General features: G+C 33.8%; 1 protein-coding gene across 3 annotated transcripts in view; it reads left to right on the forward strand.

The window, feature by feature from the left end:
• LOC150103488 (ras-related protein Rab-22A-like) overlaps positions 1-15,329 on the forward strand; it is an 87,754-nt gene that overhangs the window by 14,718 nt on the left and 57,707 nt on the right. For all 3 annotated transcript variants that reach the window (XM_090397748.1, XM_090397747.1, XM_090397749.1), the window contains one exon: positions 6,331-6,410. In XM_090397748.1, coding sequence (XP_090253874.1) covers positions 6,331-6,410 — 80 coding nt within the window. The remainder of the gene's footprint in view (positions 1-6,330; positions 6,411-15,329) is intronic.

The raw sequence follows: 15,329 nt of genomic DNA on the forward strand, positions 1-15,329 counted from the left end.
GGTTATTTCAATTAAGGCACGAAGTTGTATTATTTGTAAATGAACGCAATTCTGATTTTGCATTACTCCTTGTTGACGAATCATTGTTATCAACACTATCCTATCGTTCACATTTTTTCGAAATTAAATGAACTAAATCTCTCCCCTCAGGGAAATTCTTTAACTGTTCTTGATGCCTACGACAAAATAAAATACAGAAAATACAGAATATACAAAATACAGAAAAGCAAAAAAAATATTATTTTTTTTGCTTTTCTGTTCGCAAAATTGTTGATGACATTGTCGAAGTCTATTTCATCACTCAGTTGCTGTTTTATAGACAGTATAGCAAGATTTCTTAAACGCCAAAAACGTGCTGCCTGGGGCAGATACCCCCCCCCTGCGACTTAGTGGTTGTAGAATTGTTTTAGACATTTTATTGTTCCTTGGGCTTAGAAAGATTGAGAAACGCTGTTCTAGATGTAACTCCACCAGACTTTTTGACATTTGTTAGTTCCATAACAGTTTCACAAACTTAAAATTAATGATTTTTTATTCATGAAACTATGATTTGACAATTGTAATTCTTCTTTTCATCCTTACTTTACTGAAGTGCGATCAAACAAAAGTTTGCAAGTGAAATATCTTCATGATTAGACTTTTTGTATGTGGGAGCAGTCGACTTCTCTTCACTATGTTCTAATATCCCATATTCCATAATGCACACAATATGCACCATTCTTGGGTGTGTATAATATATACACATACACACACATACGAGGATGGTCTGAAAAGTTCTCGGCCTAACAATGATAAAATGAATTTATAATTTCAAAATTATTTTTATTTTTCATCATAATCTACCTTAAGACTAATGCATTTATTCCAGCGATGCTCCAGTGCCATTATCCCATCCCTGTAGTGGTCCTCAGTAAGATCTGCAAAATACGCTTTTACAGCTGCAATCATGTCTTGATTTGAAGAAAAATGCTGACCAGGGAAGAGGATATTTAGTTTTTTTTGGGAAGAGATAGAAGTCAGAGAGAGCTAAATCTGGGGAATAGGGTGGATGTTCCAACAATTCATAGTGCAGATCCCTTAATTTTCCCATTGCCAAATCTTTGTGGGTAGGTGCATTGTCCTAATGAAAGATGATTTTTTTTCTTCTGCAAACCGGATCTTTTCTCACAAATTTTTTGTCTAGTCTGGTTAAAAGATCGGAATAATATTTCCCGGTTATTGTTTTACCCTTTTCAAAAATGCCTTTAGCATCCCAAAACACTGATGCTATGACCTTTCCTGCTGATGGAACCGACTTTGTCTTCTTTGGCACTGAACAACCGGCATCTGTCCACTATTTTGACTGCTGTTTGGATTCTGTTGTGTAATGGTGAATCCAAGTTTCATCCATAGTAATGAATCGATGCAAAAAATAAGTTTTATTCTTGTTAAAATGCTCCGAGCACTGTTCAGAGATTTTCATGCGAGTGCATTTTTGATCTGCTGTGAGTAAGCATGGCATCCATCTTGCGCAAAGCTTTTTCATTTGTAATTCTTCATGCAAAATATATCCTACACATTCTTTTGAAATGCCTATAGTCTCAGCAGTTTCACACACTTTGACTCGCTGGTCATCCAATATCATATCGTGCACTTGATCAATGATTTCGGTGTTGTTACACTTTTTGGACGTCCTTCACGTAGATCATCTTCAAGGCTGGTATGGCCACGTTTAAACGCGGCAGCCTATTTCTTAATTGTTGAAAATGAATCAGAAGAGTGCCTATAAACTTCTATGAACTTTGAATGAATTTCTTTTGTTATTAAACCTTCTTTTACAAAGAATTTTATAACTGCACAATATTCAATTTTATCCATTTCAAGGAATACAGACAACACTTTTGCTTCAGACAGCTTTATAAAACAAACTACCTGATAGAATGACTTGCAATTTCACATGGATGCTTATGATAGATGTGCCAACTTAGAAAAAAAAAATCTTGCTGATAGTTTTGCCATCTATGGCTGAGACCGAGAACTTTTCAGACCACCCTCGTATATACACACACATGCATACATATACATGTAAGCTTTCACATGCAAAATTTTTAAATATCTCAAGACACCAAATTACGTTCTACTAATACGTGGCAGGCATGGAATTGTATATCACAATGATGATAAAGCTGAGGCCTTGCTGATAATCTTGAAACTGTAGTGCATTGCTAACTGTACATTTGCAGATTTGTCATTTATTTCAAAAGCACATTGACAAGTACGTCGTGTACTGAATCAACCTATTCATCAAGTGGATATTTGCTCAAGCTCTCCAGCTGAAGTTTATGGAATCATCAAAAAACTTAACAACAAAAATGCCCCTGGTTCTGATGGAATTATAAATAAAGCTATCAAATGTCTCCCCTCCCCACACAAAGTTATTATGTACATTGTTTCCACCACTAATGCAATGATCAGACTTTGTTACTTTCCAATAAGATGGAAAATAGATGATATTGTTTGATCCCCAAGCCAAGAAAAGATTTGAAATTCTTACAAAATTACCATACCATCAATCTCCTTTCCTGTCTCAGAAAGATATCAGAAAAAATAATTTTGACAAGACTGCAAGAAGTATCCAACAAACATAACATCATATCAGATAAACAGTTTGGATTCTGGCAAAACTATTGTGCAGTTCAGCAAGGCCAATGAATTATTGAATATCTTAGCGGGAAACAACGAATAGATGCCATTTTCCTTCATATAGCTAAAGCATTTAATCAAGTATGGCATAATGACCTTCTTTATAAACTCATAACAGCAAAATTTCCAATTTATCTAATTCAACTTATCGGATCTTATCTAAAGTGCAGAAAATTCAAAGTTAAAATAAAAGGCATCAGATCTTCTAAACATAAAATCACAGTAGGTGTTCCATAAGGCTCTTTACCATCTACTCTGCTATTTTCCATTTAGAAGCCAAATATATAAAAGACTCTGTTTTGAACCCAGTATATCTTATATTTTCTTCAAGACAAAGCAATTGCCCAACTATACCCATGATCAATAGATGTAGTCAGTTAATTTCAGACAACAAATTACTTATTTACAAACCAGTTATCAGACCAATTCTGACATATGGAGTGTCAACCTGGAGTCACATATCACCCTCCAACATCAAGAAGCTCCAAGCTATCCAGAATAAATGCTTATGCATGACTTTTGATGCTCCTTGGTTCATTTGAAACTCGCAACTTCAACAGGATGCTAACATTTCTGATATTCTCACATTCCTCCAGCATGCTGCTCTAAAGTATTTTTCACAAGTAGCTACCCATCCAAATCAATTAATGACTCACAGTTGATTATAATGAACATGACCTTGTAAAACACAAATGTCTTAAAGCAATCCTCCTGAGTCAGATCTAATTACAAGCCTCATTGTCCACAATGGGCAAGCTTTATGCTCAACAACTGCTCCAGCTCCAACCTACATATACCTGATTGAGGGAGTGAAAACCAAGGGCTTGATCTCCACCTTATCAATTTAGTCAAAGATCAACATGCTAACTTTTATTTGCTCATACTTTGGAAAAATAAGGATAAAAACTATAGTATACCATATTTTTTACCTTATGTGCTTTTTTGTACCTGAAATTTATCTGAAAATTAGAATGTGTCCTATAAGCTGAATGTATCTTATAAACTGGTGCATCTTATGGTGTGCCATCACTTGTCAGTAATGCATGATCAGTTTCATGCATTTAAATTAGTAATCAATACATTATTATATTTAATTTTTTTATAACCCATACATTCTACGAAAGACAGACATAGCTATATGATTGTGTTTAAGCGTAATGTAATTGAATATGTAAGAAATAATGGCAATAGGGCAGCAGAGCAGCACTTTAGGTCTTCTCCTACTGAAAAAATGGTACGAACTTGGAGGAAACAAGAGCAGCAATTAATAGAAGCAAATTCTAAAAACACAATCTCCACGGAAAACCTGCAAAATGGCCAGAAATTGAAAATGAATTAAATACTATTATAATGGATCAAATTAGGTTGCTGAGTATCTACAAAAATGATTATTCAGCAATCAAAATTATTAGCAACAGAAAAAAATAACATCGATTTTACAGGGTCGCCATCACTGTGATTTAGGAGAAATGATTTATGTGTGCGTGCAAAATATCACAAAACAATTCCAGACAAATTTGAAAATAAAATTGAGTTTCACAGATTCATCATAAATGCTAGAAAACAAGACAATTTTGAACTTTCACAGAGAGCTAATATCGATGAAGTGCCTCTGTCTTTTGATGTACCCTCAAACAAAAATATTATTGTTAAAACTTTGTGCATCTTATACTGCAAATAATATTTTTTCCAAAAATTTGACATGAAAAATGTGATGGGTCTAATACAATGGTGCCTCTTATAAGGCAAAAAATATGATAATTTCTTGTTTTTACCAGTGAGAAAACTTGATACTACTACTGTAATCCAGAATTTTGTAATAATATGGTGATATCTCATTTTGCTTATATATGGAAATATGACTTTTGTTATTAAGCTAGCTCTCAGTATTTCCACAGAAAAAAGCTGTCAATGATAAAAAAAACTTATCTGAAGAGTGGAATCATTTGGCCGCCTGCTAGAGCCAAGGTTCAGCACAGTGGTGAGTATTTTGGCATGTAACAGCTACAGATTAAATACCCACCCAACAGGTTTTACCAGCCAAGTTAAGCATGTTAGGTTTTTGTCTATTGCTGCATAGAACCAAGGTTTGGAAGCATGGCAGGTTTGTCTGCTCCTGAGTAGAGCTGAGGTCCAAGCATAGTTTTGTCTGATGGAACCTACACTGAGTATCTTGGAATGATCCTGGTGTAGAGTGACTTTTTTTTTTTTTTTAAATGACTTAGTTTTTGAGATCACCATACTCTCTTTTTTTTTTTTTTTTTTCCCAAGTATAAAACTAGAGCAGGTTCCTGTTGGCCACTCGACAGAGCCAAAATTCAGCATGGTGATGACTTTTTGCCTGCTGCTAAATAAAGCTGCAGTTAGTGTGATATTTTCTGGTGGACCCAAAGTGTAGTATCATGGAATGATCCATGATATTTTTATATTGATCTTTTCTAGGAACCTTCTATTTAATGTTTCACTTAAATATTGACACCTTTCCCATAATACATTGTATTATACATGGCTGTGAAGACAGTGTTTTTTTGCACTATGAAATTCATTCAAGTTCAGTCCTTTGTGAAGATGTTTTATATGAAAACTGTTGTTTGCTCATGCTTCAGTAATATAAAGGAAATGAGAATATAAGTTCTTCATCTTCCACTTTAGGACACATAGACCTGTTCTGATGGTGTTTATTGTGATCTATTTTTCTAGTTTTTTCTTGTCTTCCAACTGGTGTTCTAGCACTTCTGATACTTGAAATATAATTTCCTTTCTAGTGTAATTTATTGGTTCTTTCCCGTAGTCATCAAAAAATAAATAAAATTAATGAGAAGAAAGGGAGTGGGGATTTACACCAGCTACAATGCGAATACTCCTATTATAGAGGCTAATTGAATAAGCATAGAAATTATGTATCACTCTCCTCTCTTATCACCTTGCACACACACATATATATATATATATATATATATATATATAATCATTGTGTGGCACTTTGTTTGATATGATTATATTATATTTCAATCGAAGGTGAGTTAGCCGATCTCATACAGAGGTAGCAGGGTTTTTTCTCCCGGAAACTTGGGTTTTTCATCCTGCATACAGACAAATCGGCCCTTCAGAACACATGCAATTTACAGACAAAAAATACTAGTTGTAGTGGTGGTGGAGGTGGGCGGTAGATGGTGTTGATTCTTTGTAGAGGTTCGGTGTAGTGGTTGAGACAGTTGTAGGTGTCCTCCCGCGATGAGTCTTCGGACTCCTTGGAGGTATCAGGAATAATAATAATAATATAGCGAAACCTGTGGGGTATTCATAACTAAACATTCACACATAAACCACAGTAATTAAATTTTTAATAAGTAAATATGTTATTCCTAGTATTGTTTGTAACAACTGTACTGATGATGTCTTAAGCATCTTAGGACAAAATATTTACTTATTAAATATTTAGTTATTGTGGTTTACATGTGAATGTTTAGTTATGATCATGTTTATAAAAACTAATTCAGTTATAGATATAAGTAATTGTATAATTTTGCTAGTATAAATATAGTATTTGTGAAAGAAATTTTTCTTTAATTATTCTCTTCTCATTTTGCTTCTTCCACTTTATCTAAGCAAAATAAGTGGAATTGTATACATCATTTTCATTTTTAGGATTCAGGTGTTGGAAAATCCAGTATAGTTCAAAGATTTGTTAATGATGTTTTTAATCCAGCTTTAGAAAGTACAATAGGGTAAGGAATTGAGTGTTTTACTAATTTAAGTATTTATTATTATTTTTTTTTTTTTGTAAAATATTCAAGATAAAACAAATCACTTACATAAATTTTGTTTATTGAATGCAAAATTTTCAGCCATTTCAGGTCCATCTTTATTGAAAACTAAAACTATTGCTTAAAGTAAAACTGCTGAACACAACTTTTGTAGCATGCACATATTAATTTAGCAGTTTTACTTTAAGCAAGAGTTTTAGTTAATTACAAATGTAAGTACTGTTTAAGTCAGCAGTTCATATTTAAGTTTGATTTATGAATCAGAGCTTTATAGCTTTCTTTTATAATCTTTCCAGCAGAAAATGTTTTTTTATGTAAGACTAGTTTTTTTGGTAGACTCTGTGTTGAAAGAAATGGTATCATTCACAAGACTAATTTGTTCAATTCTTTGTACTTTATGTAATATTGATGTTTTTCTAAGCATATACTCATTGATTTTCCTGTTCCACCATAATATGAAACACCTCAAGAGTAGGAAACCAAATAGTTTTCTGTATGGAACAATGGATAAAATTGGTCTTTTCAAGTATAGGAAAGTTCTAACTTGTAAAAGGTGATACAGGTTTACAGAACATAATATTGTTGAATTTTTCTGATGAACTGAATGGAGGATCCTAAGAATACCTTGGGAAGATTGAGAATAAAGACCATAGTTTAATACCTTATCTGTAAGCTGGGTTGTAGACATTGAGAGAAACACAAGTTTAATATAATGAAATTCCTGCTGTAAAAAGGGCTTTTGAGGAACCCAAGATGTAAGCTCGTTGAACCAGAATTTTGATGATGCTTTACTTTTGAGAAGGATGATGGTATATAACATCAATATATTTTTCTGTGTTGACTCTTTTTCTATAGGCTGAAAATTGTGAGCTACAATCTTGTTGTCTTAGAGAAGTAAATTGATTTATGAAAATAAAATGAAGAATAAAATGAGTTTTTTGATGTACCAGTTTTTCTTATGGAATGATGTGGCATCTCATGAAGTTGGTACCTTTTCTTCAAAAAATTTGGAACTGTTCAGATCAGGAAAAAACTTAGGATTCAAACAGTACTTTGCTGAAAATAAACTACAAGAATAGTAAGCAAAAGTAATTATACAGTAGCAAATTTACTTGCAGATTTAATGTAACTATAACAATAAACTTCTACCTGTTGCGCTGTCCACTAACAGCTTTGTCAGAATTTCAGAAAATCTGAACTTCTAACAGCAGTTTTTTGAAACTCATAACATTATTAATAATGTGGATTAGCCATATGAGTCATTTGACAAATCAAGCTTAAGCCCTTCACTTGAAAGTTTAAACAATTTTTAAAACATTAAAATAAATTCTTGTAGATAAGCTTATACATTGGTTAGGCATAGTTTCTAATTTTTTAGAAAATGACAATGTAAACTAGATTATTATTATAAAAAATGTAATAACTACCTGTATTTTGGCAATGTTACATTGCCATCTTAGGGATCACAAAACAATGACATATGCACTCGCTAACCAAATGAGGCTGAAGAAAGACAACAAACGTCAGTCCTAAAGTTCTAAACGGTGGCCACTGGGGGGGGGGGGGTACCTAAAATTGGGTTGTCTTGACCGTTCGGCTGACGATCTAAGAATGCATGTGGAGCATTCTTAGATTGTCAGCCGAAAAGGGTTTATGTGGAGCAGAGTTTAAGGCTTTTTCTTCAAATGTCTCCATAAAGAAGTTGGCCAGGGGTGGCAACACGCCTTCACACTTAAAAAAAGAACCCAGCTCACTTTAAAGCCAGTATAGAAAACTTCTCGCTCCAAAACACTGGCATAATGGTCAGTTTTGTGGCCCCCTCATTATTCACCAATGCTCCACTCAAAGATACCTTAGACCTCATCCAAGCCAAACATCCTCCCAATATCTGAGCCCTATTTCATTTCACCATGAACTCAGGCTATTTTGTTTGTCAAGGAAAATTCTACAGAGAGATAGAGGGGACAGCCATGGGTTCTCCACTCTCTCTCTCTCCACCCCTGGCCAACTTCTTTATGGAGACCTTTCAAGAAAAAGCCTTAAACTCTGCCCCACATAAACCCACTGTCTGACTACGCTACGTGGATGATTTGTTCTCCATTTGGCCACATGGTCTGGATACACTCCACAATTTCACAACATGATCACGAACCAGATGTAGTCCTTGTGTTTAGATATCCTGATACTGGCAGGACAGCCAATATCAGGATATCTGAACACACTGACTACATACCGTTCCACCAATAGCCACTCAGGACTTGCTGACTATGCTTTAGACATCCACCACAGGATATGCTGGAAGAAGGCTACTTTATTACACTGCAACAAGTACAAGTATGAAAGACTATTCCTTGAATCTGCCTCAGCTCTGAAAAACTTTCCAAATCTCAACAAATTTGGGAAGCATACATTCTTAGATCATCAGCTGAATGACCAAGACAACCCAGTTTAGCCCACTGGGGGCACACAATGGGCTAAATTGCTTTCTAGGACTCTAGAACAGAAGTCTGTTGCCTTTTTTCATCCCCAAACAATGAAATGTGCCTGCATGCACATTTCATTGTTTTGTGAGCCCTGAAGATGGCAATATAACATTGCCAAAATATAGATAGCAAGTAATGAGTTATAATTAATTTTTTATAATTAGTTTATTAGATTATTAATTCATCTAGTAAATTAATTTTTATGTTTACATTGTCATTTCTTAAAAAAATTAGAAGCTATTAAAATAAATTGTTGAATACAAATTCTTTTATTTATTAATCACATGATTGCAAAATTTGGTGGTGTGATATTATTAACATTAATCTCAAGTATAAAAACTATCAGAAGTGTTGCTTAGGCTCAAGGGATAAGATTACCATTTTGTTGGGTTAGGAGAACTGAGATGAGACTTCCACATAGCCTTTAAAGAGAACTGACCAGGGCTTCTGACATAATGTCCAACCCTCACCTTCTTGTTGTGCACCCCGTTAGGTATCTACCTGGATAATGAATGAACGAGGATGGGCTAGCAATTTGGGATTTAGCTGATCAAATTGTATTCTTATTGGCTTAAACCAAAATATAAAATGATGGTACAACATGACAGAATTTCATGCCTGCTGGGGCGTTACTCAGTTAAACAAGTGCCCTGTTGTTTTCACCAGGGAACCAGGGCAGACAGCGAAAAGTCAGCTACTGGAACAAATCTTTAAACACACCTCAACTTAGCATCACCAGATTTCAAGATTGGTACTATCAACATAAGAAGCCTGAATAGCAAAGAAATGGAGCTCGCTGAGGAATTAGATAATAGGGGTGACAGATTGACATAATAGGGGTGACTGAAACAAAAAAGACCAAAACTGGTGAGATCTTTCTGAGCAATAAATACAAAATGTTATATTCAGGCAATGACAATCAAGGAAAAGGAGTAGCCATTGTATTCAACACTAAATATGAGGCTAATCTTCTTGAATGGCAGGTAGTCTCAAGTAGAGTGATGTGGACAAATATCAGAATTGAGAACTGGATAATGAGACTTATTTGTGCCTATGGTCCCACAGAAGGTTCTCCTAAGGTAGAAGTGGAGGAATTTTTTGAGGCTTTAGAAAAAGCAACTGACACAATGAAAAAGGAAAGTTGGTCCTTGTTGGTTATCCAATTAGCAGAGTAGGAAATGATTGTCAGGCATACAAAAATATTTTGGGAAAATTTGGAGAAAAGAGCAAAGCTAATAATAATGGGAAATACCTGTTGGATTTCTGCTCAGGACATGGACTGGTTGTTATTATTAACACAATGTTCCAACATAAAAATGTGCACAAATTCACATGGACAGAAGAGGCAAGGAATAAGAAAAATGCCATTGACTATGTTATTGTCGATAGTGCTGTTTTCTTTTCTGTTTTCTCTGTACACTCTGGTGTCCTGCACACCAGAGTGTACAGAGTATTTGAAATTGGAAGTCATCACCATCTAGTCTTGAACAGGATAAAATTGAATTTCATATTGAAAAGAAGAACAGGTAAGAAAGTTTTAAAGCAAATAAAAGTTAAGCAGTTCTCGGATGTGAACTGTAGACTAAAATACACAAACATTATTGAAGAAAAAATGAAAGAGTTTGAGAACAGGAATCAAACCTTGGAGATTCAGTGGCAAGCCCTGAAGAAAATTCATTAATTCAGCTAGAGAGACATGTGGTGAGGTTGTATGCAAGGATAGAAAAATCAGAACTCCATGGTGGACACAGGAAATTATAGAGACAGTGAAGGAAAGAAGAAAGCATATCAGAAATTCCTGGCAATTAAGTCAGATTGTGCTCTTAGAGAATACATAGCAAATGTAAAAAAGCTAAACACTGTGTAAAACTAGCTAAACAAGTTAGTTTGGTATGCAAGTTTGGTAAACTAGCTTACCAAAGTCATGGGAAGATATTTTCGTAAGATCATAGAAAATAAATATCAAGAGGGTCACAAGATATTCTGGAGGTTGTTGATGAAGCTCAGAAATGGAGGAAAGAGTGCTGTAAAAGGAATTAGAGATGATAAAGGTGGCATGAAAACTGGAGAAAGATAGCCTTGCAGTATAGAGTAATTAATTCGAAAAAGTGCTCAATGAAACAAGCAGTAATAACACACTGGTAAAAATTCTTTTTTTTAGTTTTTCACATTGATCAGCATTCATTTTAGAAATTTTGGACTTTACAACCATATTATAAATAACTTCTGACGTTTTGACCTTCATATTAAGTTCATCATCTGAAGTATATACAAGGACAAGCTGAGTTACATTTCAAACAGTAAGCTAAAGAAACAATGATTTGATCACTGGTTATTCTACTGGCATGACTTCTAGTGAAAAATATATATATATATACAGATAAAATTAAAAATTAATTAATTATTTAGAAACTACTACATCCAACAAAATTCTGTTTAAGTCAACATGAGAGAAACATTCTTTCACATAGATAGTTTTCTTACAGTAACAATGATGTCCTATTTTTAACATGACAATTGTTATATTAGATTTAGGATTTTGGATTATCTACAGTGTTTGTAGCTAACTCTTAGGGAGAAAGGTTCTGTGAGTAGAATATGTGCCTTCCATATGCTTGGGATTTTTAGACCATCATTATTGCTCAGATTGAGATAGTTGACAAGAATTTCACAGGCTTCCTTAAATTTGCATTCATACCATGTTTTGGTAATTCATACCATGATGTAAACAACTAGTGCTTTTCCAGTCAATTCTATGTAAAGTGTTCAGGGCATGATCAGAAAGGCCAGCTTCACCATAGTTATTATATGAACAATAATGATGATCCTAAGCATATGGAAGACACATATTCTAACCATGGAACCTTTCTCCCTAAGAGTTAATTATAAACAGGACTGTAGATAATCCAGAATCCTAAATCTAATTTAACAGTTGTCATGTTAAAAATAGGATATCATTCAATAGAAGTATTCCAGTTTTGTGACCACATGTTTATTAGAGAACTGTTTTTAAAAAACTAAACAAGTACTAAAAATAACCCGACAAGTTTCGTTAGTCATAACACTAACATCTTCAAGGGTAAAGAGAACTAACAGTTTAAAGCACAAACTATAAGAAATTATGAAAAACAAGTTCATTTGTTGGTATGAACATCAAAAAAGTTCGTTAAAAAACGAACAACAGGTCTATACAACCATTAATGCATGTTAGTTGGAGATAATGCTATTTGTTCTCGCATTCTGTGGTTCACGTTCACTCTGTCCATGGTCTGACGTGGGTAAATTTTTAATAAACGATGAGCAAACTTGATTTAAAATCAAACCTTGGTTTTTGTTGCATTGCGTAGGAATTTTAATCATATTTGCCCTCTTTGAATTTTCTTGTGAAACAATTCTTATCAATATAGCACATGTGTGTTCTATCCCAGAGTACATCATCACTGGTAGAAGCTGTGTGATATTCTAAGCCAGATTGATGTTCTCTCTTCTTTTGTATGTCCTTTGATGTTTGCTCATGCAGATTTCCCCCTATCTCCCTGTCTAGCCACAGGAACAATGAATATTATAAACCCTTGGTTTTTTCATTGGGTGATGTGGGGGTTTTGGAAGATGAAGAGATCTTGATATTTTTTCAAGTGGCAGGAAGTCACTTTTATGCTGTAGAGTAATTTGGCTAATTTATCTGTTACATTCTTGATATAAGGAAGGGTGACTGCATTCTTGAAGTCTTGTTTATTTAAGTTTTTTGTAGGTGCTGTATTGAGAATTTTCTTAATTATCTTATTTGTGTAACCATTCAGTTGTAGGATCTGTGTTAAATATTGTATCAGTATAGCTAATTCTGTTCTTTTGTATATTCTGTTGGCTTTATTGGAGTGGAATGCATGTTTTATTTTTATGAACTAACTTGGGCCCAATTTCATTGTCTCTACAAATGAATTAAAAATATCAAACGATTGACAAGGTTCTGCTTTTTAATGCGTAATTTCTCAAATTGTGAAACTTTAGACCAGTTGAACTCACTGTGAGTTTCTATATTCATGCATAGGTTTCTGTGGTTAAAAAGCTCAATAGAAATATTCCGGTTTTGTAACCACATGTTTATTAGAGAACTGTTTTTAAAAAAACAGCTACTAGAGCAGAATTAACCAGGATACATGTAATATACATAATGAACTAGCCACATCACTGCGATCCGAACTTTGGAATAACATAGACACTATCAAATACAATAAAGGTACAATGGAGGCCGAAAAAAAAATGCAGCCCAATTAAAAAATTCTATTCTCTTTTAAAAGAAACCCAAAGAAATGAAACAGTAAACATCCTAGAGAATCTCTTTCCACCAGACATTGTACAGCTCTACGAACATTGCATAAAAAATATGTTCTTCCTTTACCAAGACAAACTCTGGGAACAAAAAGGAGGACTAGCAATGGGTTCACACACCTCACCAGCTCTAGCAAAACCCCTAAAATTTTGAAAAAAATGCTGTCACATAAAACTAAAAATATGGCTCCGCTATGTGGACGATATCTTTATCATTTGGCCAGGAACAGCACTAGAACTGACTGCATTTAAAGACTATCTTAATTTACATCCAAACATAAAATTCACTCTGGAACTAGAAGAAAATAAAAAAAAAAACTTCCTTTTCTAGACATCCTTATAGAAATAATTGAAAGAAAAAACAGGTTATCATTCTCCATCTATAGAAAACCAACAAACACAGAAACATTTCTTCATGCTACCTCACCACCACCATCCTAAACAAAAAATAGGCCATAAAAATGTTAAGGATAAAGCATACAACATCCCCAGTACAGAAGAAAAGCGGAAAAAAGAAATACAATATTTAACACAGATCCTACAACTGAATGGTTACACAAATAAGATAATTAAGAAAATTCTCAATACAGCACCTACAAAAAACTTAAATAAACAAGACTTCAAGAATGCAGTCATCCTTCCTTATATCAAGAATGTAACAGATAAATTAGCCACATTACTCTACAGCATAAAAGTGACTTTCCTGCCACTTGAAAAAATATCAAGATCTCTTCATCCTCCAAAACTCCCACATCACCCAATGAAAAAACCAGGGGTTTATAATATTCATTGTTTCTGTGGCTAGACAGGGAGATGGGGTGAAATCTGCATGAGAGAACATCAAAGGACATACAAAAGAAGAAAGAACATAAATCTGGCTTAGCATATCATACAGCTTCTACCAGTGATGATGTACTCTGGGATAGAACACACATGTGCTACATTGATAAGAATTGTTTCACAAGAAAATTCAAAGAGGCAGCAAATATGATTAAAATTCCTACGTAATACAACAAAAACCAAGGTTTGATTTTAAATCAAGTTTGCTCATCGTTTATTAAAAATTTACCCATGTCAGACCATGGACAGAGTGAACGTGAACCACAGAATGCGAGAACAAATAGCATTATCTCCAACTAACATGCATTAATGGTTGTATAGACCTGTTGTTTGTTTTTTAACGAACTTTTTTGATGTTCATAAGACCAACAAATGAACTTGTTTTTCATAATTTCTTATAGTTTGTGCTTTAAACTGTTAGTTCTCTTTATCCTTGAAGATGTTAGTGTTATGACTAACAAAACTTGTCGGGTTATTTTTAATACTTGTTTAGTTTTTTAAAAACCGTTCTCTCATAAACATGTGATCACAAAACTGGAATACTTGTATTGAACGATGTCCTATTTTTAAGATGTTATATAAATCTAATATAACATGTTATATTAGATTTAGGATTCTGGATTATCTACAGTCCTGTTTATAGTTAACTCTTAGGAAGAAAGGTTCCATGGGTAGAATATGTGCCTTCTGTATGCTTCGGATTTTTAGACCATCATTATTGTTCATATAATAACTATGGTATTATTATATGAACAATAATGATTATATGCAAATTGTTCAGGGTAAATGCCCTGAACACTTTGCATAGATTTGACTGGAAAAGCATCAGTTGTTTACATCACACCAAAGCATGGTATGAATGCAAATTTAAGGAATCCTGTGAGATTCTTATCAATTATCCCAATCTGAACAATAATGATGGTCTAAAAATCCCAAGCATATGGAAGGCACATATTCTACCCACGGAACCTTTCTCCCTAAGAGTTAACTATAAACAGGACTGTAGATATCCAGAATCCTAAATATAATATAACAATTGTAATGTTAAAAATAGGACATCGTTGTTACTGTAAGAAAACTATCTATGTGAAAGAATGTTTCTCTCATGTTATCTTAAATAGAATTTAGCTTGGATGTAGTTTCTAAATAATGAATTAATTTTTCATTTTATCTGTATATTTATATTTTTTTCACTAGAGGTCATGCCTGTAGAATAACCGATCATTGT

The sequence above is a fragment of the Typopeltis vanoorti genome, chromosome 9 (assembly GCF_054136105.1).
Source record: "Typopeltis vanoorti isolate ZY-2024b chromosome 9, IOZ_Tvanoo_1.0, whole genome shotgun sequence".
NCBI classification, from domain to species: Eukaryota; Metazoa; Arthropoda; class Arachnida; order Uropygi; family Thelyphonidae; genus Typopeltis; species Typopeltis vanoorti.